Source organism: Phyllobates terribilis, unplaced genomic scaffold (assembly GCF_046119375.1).
Source record: "Phyllobates terribilis strain yellow unplaced genomic scaffold, ASM4611937v1 Scaffold_9__5_contigs__length_417890890, whole genome shotgun sequence".
Taxonomy (NCBI): Eukaryota; Metazoa; Chordata; class Amphibia; order Anura; family Dendrobatidae; genus Phyllobates; species Phyllobates terribilis.
Window position 1 is genome coordinate 359,790,895 of NW_027362769.1, and position 8,042 is coordinate 359,798,936.

The window sequence follows — 8,042 nt, forward strand, 5'->3', positions numbered from 1 at the left end:
TTGTATTCTCTGCTCCATCCTGACAACCCAAAGGCTCTTTTCAGAGCCACCACATCTTCTAAGTGAGAGGCTACAATCTCCTGTTGCTGTGCCGGGAGCTGATCTCTACTGTGCACTGGTGATCTCTGTATTCTGGCTGGTAGATCGCTCAGGTGTCCGGTTCTCATCAGTGTAAGTTTTGTGCTTCCCATATTGGGGAGAACGGCGGACAGTGATTCTATCACTAGTGAGATAACACCGATCCGCGGTTACTACAGAACATTGGATCCAGGTCCTGCAGTGAGAAGAATGTGACTCTACTACATATTTCCACATCAGATTATTATAGCGCCATTTATTCCATGGCACTTTACATGTGAAGAAGGGGTATACATACAAGAGCAATTACAATAATCTTGAACACAATGTGACGGCGACTGGTACAGGAGGAGCGAGGACCCTGCCTGCGATGGCTCAGTCTACAAGGGATGGGTGAGGGTAGAGCTGGTCGTGCAGCATTATTTGTGGAGTGGTGGTTTCTGCAGGTTGTAGGCTTGTCGGAAGAGGTGGGTCTTCAGGCTCTTTTTGAAGGTTTCCACGGTCCACGAGAGTCTGATGTGTTGGGGTAGAAAGTTCCAGAGTAGGGGAGACGCACGGGAGAAATCTTGTATGTGATTGTGGGAAGGGGCGATAAGAGGGGAGTAGAGAAGGAGATCTTGTGAGGATCGGAGGTTGCGTGCGGGTATGTTGCGGGAGAGTAGGCAAGATATATGTGGAGGAGACAGGTTGTGAATGGCTTTGTATGTCATGGTTAGGGTTTTTAACTGGAGTCTCTGGGCAATGGGGAGCCAGTGAAGAGATTGACAGAGAGGAGAGGCTGGGGGAAAAGTGGATTAGTCGGGCAGCAGAGTTTAGGATGGATTGGAGGGGTGCGAGAGTGTTAGAATGGAGGCCACAGAGCAGGAGGTTGCAGTAGTCAAGGCGGGAGATGAGAGCGTGCACTAGTGTTTTTGCAGATTCATGGTTGAGGAATGTGCGGATCCGGGAGATATTTTTGAGTTGGAGTCGGCAGGAAGTGGAAAGGACTTGGATATGTGGTTTGAAGGAGAGTTCAGAGTCCAGGGTTACCCCAAGGCAGCGAGCTTGATGGACTGGGGAGAGTGGGCAGCTATTGACGTTGATAGGTCAGTTGGGGGGGGTTGAATGAGATGGCGGAAAGATGATGAATTCTGTTTTGTCCATGTTAAGTTTTAGAAATCTAGCAGAGAAGAAGGATGAAATAGCAGACAGACATTGTGGGATTTTGGTTAGTAAGGAGGTGATATCAGGTCCAAAGAGGCAGATCTGTGTGTCGTCAGCATAGAGGTGATAATGAAAGCCATGAGACTCTATGAGCTGTCCCAGGCCTAAGGTGTAGATGGAGATGAGCAGGGGTCCTAGAACTGAACCTTGGGGGACACCGACAGATAGGGGGTGAGATGAGGAGGTGGTCTGTGAGTGAGAGACACTGAATGTCCTGTCTGTTAGATATGAGGAGATCCAGGATAGGGCCCAGTTTGTGATGCCAAGAGATGAGTTTTTTGTAAGAGGGAATAGTCCACTGTGTCGAAGGCAGATGACAGGTCTAAGAGGAGGAGGACAGAATAGTGTCGCTTATATTTGGCGGTTAGTAGGTCGTTGGTAACTTTGGTCAGTGCAGTTTCAGTAGAATGGTGCGGTCGGAAACCAGATTGTAGGTGGTCGAAGAGGGAGCAGTAGGAGAGGTGGGAGGACAGCTCAGAATGGACGTGTTGTTCCAGTAGTTTTGAGGCATAGGGGAGAAGTGATATGGGGCGATGGGTCAAGGGAGGGCTTTTTGAGGATGGGTGTGATTGAGGCATGTTTGAAGCATGAGGGTAAGACACCAGTTGTTAGTGACAAGTTGAAGAGGAGGGCTAGCGCTGGGATGAAGATAGTGGTAAGGGTTGGGATGAGGTGGGACGGGATTGGGTCAAGTTTACAGGTGGTGAGGTGTGATTTGGAAAGCAAAGAGGAAAGTTGATCTTCCGTAATGGTGGAGAGTGTGGTTTTGAAGGAGGAAGGTTGAGTAGGTGTGGGGAGGGGCTGTGGAGGCTTTAGGCAAAAGCTTTGTCTGATGATGTCAATCTTCTGTTTGAAGAATGAGGCAAAGTCTTCGGCTGAAATAAGAGGAGAGGAAGGAGGCACTGGGGGACGGAGGAGAGAATTGAAGGTGTTGAATAGTTGTTTGGGGTTGTGAGACAGGAAGGATATGAGACATGTGAAGTATGTTTGCTTTGCTGCAGTGAGTGTGGACTTGAAGGTAGTGAGAGACTGTTTGAATGCGATGAAGTGCTCATTGGAGTGGGACCATTTCCATCTACGATCAGCAACCCTGGAGGCCCGTCGCAGTTCTTTAGTTAGGCTGGTGTGCAAGGGTTGTCTGTTGATTGTGCGGGCTTTGGTATGTGTGAGGGGGTCGACCGAATCGAAAGCTGCAGCTGTTGTGGTGTTGTATAAAGTGGCAGCAACATCTGCATCATGTAAGGAACTAATGTCTGTAAGAAGGAGAAGGGATTCAGAGAGTGAGTGTAGGTCAAGGTGTTTGAGATTTCGGCGAGGGTATGCAAGTTTGTGAAGTGGGGATTGTTGCCCTGGAGAGGAAAGGGTAGAGAATGTAAGTAGGTTGTGGTCAGAGAGAGGGAGAGGTGAGTTAGAGAGGTTAGATGGGGAACAGAGGCTGGAGAAGATAAGGTCCAGCGTGTGGCCGTCTTTGTGGGTGGGTGTGGAAGACCACTGGGTAAGACCAAAGGAGGAAGTGAGGGATTGAAGCTTAGAGGCGGCTGAGAGGGAAGTGTCAATGGGGATGTTGAAGTCACCCATGAGGATAGTGGGGATGTCAACGGAGAGGAAATGAAGTAGCCAAGTGGTGAAGTGGTCAAAGAAAGTGGTTAGTGGTCAAATAAAGTGATGGCTGATCCTGGGGGGCGGTAGATGACAGCCAGTTGGAGGGGGAGTAGATGCGCACGCAGTGCACTTCAAAAGAGGGGAGAGAAATTGAGGGTGGCAGTGGAATATGGGTGAAGGAGCAGTTATCTGAGAGGAGGAAACCTATTCCTCCACCGTGCTTGCCGGTGGGGCGAGGGGTATGGGAGAGGTGGAATCCGCCGTAACAAAGTGCAGCAGGAGAGGCCGTGTCAGAGGGGGTGAGCCAGGTTTCAGTGATACCGAGGAAGGAAAGCTTGTTGGTGATGAAGAGGTCGTGAATGTAGGAAAGTTTGTTGCAGACGGAGCGAGCGTTCCATAGAGCTCCTGTTAGGAGGATTGGGGAAGCGGGGGCTGGGCGGATGGGTATAAGGTTAGAACGGTTACCAGAGTTTGGGATAGATCGTCGGTAGGAGGTGGAAGTGACTGAGGGGATGTGGTGAGGATCTCTAGCTCCAGTGACTCCACATTCTCTAGGTTTCCCGGACTAGGGGAGCAGTATTCACTGATGGAAGACTCGGGGTTCAGCGACGCTCTGGTCACTGGTTGATGCATATAGTGTAGTTGCTCTATCCAGATGCTGGGATGTGCCCTGTGTGATCTGGAGACTGGTATCCTTTTCGGCAGATTGCAGCACATTCAGTTTTGTGGACAAAGATCCTGACCAGGGAAGACTAACCTGCCTTTCCAATTGGATCCCTTTCTTGAATTACGCCCCCACCTCCAATGGGGAGTTCGGGTTTTTTTTCTCTGTATAAAAACCTAAGATTCTGCAGTTATTGGGCCCTGATTAGTACCAGGCTCAGTGTATATGCAGGGTACGAGATCCTTTGTGCGGCTGCCTGTAATATTGGTAGCTGCTACAGCCTGGGACGTGTCTGTTATACACTCCTGACATGTGCTGGTGTGTCTGCTCTGCAGTCTTTCACTTCTGGAGCTGACACCGCTGACTTTGGGTGATGTGATGTGTCTTCTTATGGATCTATAACAAATATTACACATGGTGGATGCGGGGGAGTGGTGATACATATAGCTCTGTGCACACAGCTCATACCCTGCTGTGATGCGATTATTACAGAACAGAAATCCAAGTCTTGCCATGAGATGAATGTGTTGATTCTGCTACATGATATTTTTTCAGATCAGTGTAGGATGCAGCGAATATTCACTGCATGAGGCAGCTGGATATATGGCCGCCCTGTGTACCCGGTATGTAGACTCCAATGTGATGACCGCGGATCTGTTTAGCCAATGAGTAGTAACCAGATATAGGGGTTTCCTCCTCCGTTTAACTCCTTAGTGGCCGTGTGACTGCTGATCACACACATGATTTACTCAAGCGGCTCCTTCCCCCACTACAGACCCGCAGCGCTCACATCAGGCTCCTGGTAGAACATGAGACTTGTCTTAGTCTGTGGTGGGATCGGAACCGACACCACAGGGAATCCGCAAAGAATAATACGGGGGTGAGTGAGGAGCCTCCTGCACGTGTAGATGGAGCGGAGAAGCATCAGATCACTGCTGGATATACAGATAACGGCACTGAATGGAATTAACCCCCTCTCCCCCTACATGAGGATTGTGTGGAGCTCAGAAAACCCAAGCAAAGTAATCGTCCGATTTATAGGTTTTATGGAATAAAAAACATAATGACTGGACTCCATGCTTAATCTTCCCCTACGCAAATATTTACCAGTCATCCCTTGTACACTGCTGAATATACTAGATCACTGCACCATCACCACACCAGTAACATGTAGCAGGATCTACCTGTGCATTTAATGCTTCTACTCTATAGTAAACAATGTATCGTGTAGTTCTATCTGACGCTGCAGGCGATGGTTCTCTTATCCACCAGCGGTGCCGGCTCTGATGAGGAGGATGTGGTGGCTCTTAGAAGAGCCTTTGGTTGTTCGGACAGATGTGGAGGAGCGGCGCTCACTTGCTCTTGCTCGCCTTGCTGCTCTCGGTCTTCTTGGGCAGCAGCACGGCCTGGATGTTGGGCAGGACGCCTCCCTGGGCAATGGTCACCCCACCCAGCAGCCTGTTGAGCTCCTCGTCATTGCGCACCGCCAGCTGCAGGTGACGGGGGATGATGCGGGTCTTCTTGTTGTCCCGGGCGGCATTGCCGGCCAATTCCAGGATCTCAGCAGTCAGATACTCCAGCACAGCGGCCAGATAGACCGGAGCGCCGGCGCCGACTCTCTCGGCATAATTGCCCTTGCGGAGAAGCCTGTGCACACGGCCGACTGGGAACTGGAGTCCTGCCCGGGATGAGCGGGTCTTTGCCTTAGCACGGACTTTGCCTCCTTGTTTGCCGCGTCCAGACATCGCTGTAATCTTATCCAAATAATCAAAAGCACAGAAAGAACTGAACTCTAGAATAATGCCCCTTCTGGCTCCTCAGTCGCATTTTATCGCTGCTGCCCCGACCTCCTACCTTATCATTGGATGGATCAGAAGCCGCCAATGGAGAGCAGACGTGTGGAAACACCAATAAGACTCAGCAGGCGCTGCTTGCACAGGTCACATGACTTTCTTACCCAGTAGGAGAGGAGCAGGCAGCAGTGCTCATTTGCATGTGTGGCTATAAATACCGCTGTGCTGGAGGAGCAGGAACATTGTTCTCTCTTCTCGGAGTTGTGATCGCTGTATACTCACCATGCCTGATCCTGCCAAGTCTGCGCCAGCGCCCAAGAAGGGCTCCAAGAAAGCCGTCACTAAGACTCAGAAGAAGGACGGCAAGAAACGTAGGAAGAGCAGGAAGGAGAGCTACGCCATTTACGTCTACAAGGTGCTGAAGCAGGTCCACCCCGACACTGGCATCTCCTCCAAGGCCATGGGCATCATGAACTCCTTCGTCAACGACATCTTCGAGCGCATCGCAGGGGAATCCTCCCGCCTGGCTCACTACAACAAGCGCTCCACCATCACCTCCCGGGAGATCCAGACCGCCGTGCGCCTGCTGCTGCCCGGAGAGCTGGCCAAGCACGCCGTGTCCGAGGGCACCAAGGCCGTCACCAAGTACACCAGCGCCAAGTGATCTGCTCCGTCTGCTGCTCCGCCATCACCCCAAAGGCTCTTCTAAGAGCCACCACCCCATCTACATCAGAGCTGTGGCTGCTCCTGTGTCCTCTCCCGTCTACATCAGAGCTGTGGCTGCTCCTGTGTCCTCTCCCGTCTACATCAGAGCTGTGGCTGCTCCTGTGTCCTCTCCCGTCTACATCAGAGCTGTGGCTGCTCCTGTGTCCTCTCCCGTCTACATCAGAGCTGTAGCTGCTCCTGTGTCCTCTCCCGTCTACATCAGGGCTGTGGCTGCTCCTGTGTCCTCTCCCGTCTCCATCGCAGCTGTGGCTGCTCCTGTGTCCTCTCCCGTCTACATCGGAGCTGTGGCTGCTCCTGTGTCCTCTCCAGTCTACATCGGAGCTGTGGCTGCTCCTGTGTCCTCTCCCGTCTACATCGGAGCTGTGGCTGCTCCTGTGTCCTCTCCCGTCTACATCAGAGCTGTGGCTGCTCCTGTGTCCTCTCCCGTCTACATCAGAGCTGTGGCTGCTCCTGTGTCCTCTCCCGTCTTCATCAGAGCTGTGGCTGCTCCTGTGTCCTCTCCCGTCTACATCAGAGCTGTGGCTGCTCCTGTGTCCTCTCCCGTCTACATCAGAGCTGTGGCTGCTTCTGTGTCCTCTCCCGTCTACATCAGAGCTGTGGCTGCTCCTGTGTCCTCTCCCGTCTACATCAGAGCTGTGGCTGCTCCTGTGTCCTCTCCCGTCTACATCAGAGCTGTGGCTGCTTCTGTGTCCTCTCCCGTCTACATCAGAGCTGTGGCTGCTCCTGTGTTCTCTCCCGTCTACATCAGAGCTGTGGCTGCTCCTGTGTCCTCTCCCGTCTACATCAGAGCTGTGGCTGCTCCTGTGTCCTCTCCCGTCTACATCAGAGCTGTGGCTGCTCCTGTGTCCTGTCTATTCACAGGGTAAATGACAGGGGGCGCTAGTAGAGCTGATTAACTCTTTCCTAGACTGATAGTGAAACCTATGAATGAGTCCTTCACAGCTCTGATCCTTTCAGTAATCTTATGAGCGAGTTGTCCTGTGTTCAGTGGCTTTTTACTCCACCCCTTGCTCCCCAGATCTGATATTCCGGGGTCTCCTCCATCCTGTATAACATGATTCGTTTAGTTCATGTTTCTCCGAATAACATGAGACATTTGTGTAGATTTTATCTATAATTCCGGACACTTCTTTTCACAGAGGAAGAAATTACATCATTACATTTAGAAGTTGTGGAAACTACAATGAGCGGGAAATTCATAATCCGCAGAGGAAGAGGAGGAGCTAATGTTACCAATGGGTGAATTCCCGCTCAGTGCTTGATGGATTTTCTGTTCTTTGTCATCATATAACACGTGGTCCTATGTCGGGCCGATATCGGGAACACCTGCATGTGTGCAGCGATTATTCCTCGTTTACATCACATACAGGAGTCTGTAGAGTTTCGGGATTAGGGCAGCAGATCTTTTTCTTCAGTACATTGCATCACAATCACTATTGTGGAGGACTATATACTGATCGGGGATTTATCCTACAAGAAACATTTCTAGAAAGATCAATTCTACTTTCCCATGCAGATCTCATTATGTCTCCCCGATCATCTCCTCAGCAGTTTTCCAGTAATCCATTTACAGATCAATTCTACAGCTAAAGGCAGGAGGTTTGTGACAGGACACGTACGATTGTGGATTGCAGATTGCTGAGAGTTCATTGCTCAAAACATTACACTCTGCTGTCAGGATGTCACATGATCCCCTGTGATAGATCATGTGATAGTTCACATGAAATTAATTGGGCACAATATTAATTATAATAATTTTTTTAGGCTGTTTGCCCACTATGAGTTTTTTATGCGTTTCCGCCACGGCATTTCCACTGCAGAAACACTTAAAAAACGCTTGGTAGAAGGCCTTCCATGTTCCCCAATGATAATCCGCATGTGCACTGCACATGCTGCGGAAATTTCCGCTGCGGATTATCATTGCGGAAAAATCCGCAGCATTACCAATTATTTTGCGGAAGCGCGGCGTTTTCGCC

General features: G+C 50.6%; 2 protein-coding genes across 2 annotated transcripts; one reads left to right on the forward strand and one right to left on the reverse strand.

Moving 5' to 3' along the window:
* Window positions 1–4,801: 4,801 nt before the first annotated feature.
* On the reverse strand, window positions 4,802–5,292 carry LOC141161048 (histone H2A type 1-like). Its single transcript, XM_073645836.1, has one exon. The coding sequence runs from the start codon at window positions 5,290–5,292 to the stop codon at window positions 4,900–4,902; it is 393 nt and encodes a 130-aa protein (XP_073501937.1). The 3' UTR covers window positions 4,802–4,899.
* A 295-nt stretch (window positions 5,293–5,587) lies between these two features.
* Window positions 5,588–6,056, forward strand: LOC141161049 (histone H2B 1.1-like). The gene has a single exon (XM_073645837.1). The coding sequence runs from the start codon at window positions 5,624–5,626 to the stop codon at window positions 6,002–6,004; it is 381 nt and encodes a 126-aa protein (XP_073501938.1). The 5' UTR covers window positions 5,588–5,623; the 3' UTR covers window positions 6,005–6,056.
* The last annotated feature ends 1,986 nt before the right edge of the window (window positions 6,057–8,042 follow it).

What these genes read in the sequence shown, in the direction of transcription:
- LOC141161048 (XM_073645836.1), bottom strand. Translation starts at nt 5,292, where the DNA reads ATGTCTGGACGCGGCAAACAAGGAGGCAAAGTCCGTGCTAAGGCAAAG.
- LOC141161049 (XM_073645837.1), top strand. Translation starts at nt 5,624, where the DNA reads ATGCCTGATCCTGCCAAGTCTGCGCCAGCGCCCAAGAAGGGCTCCAAG.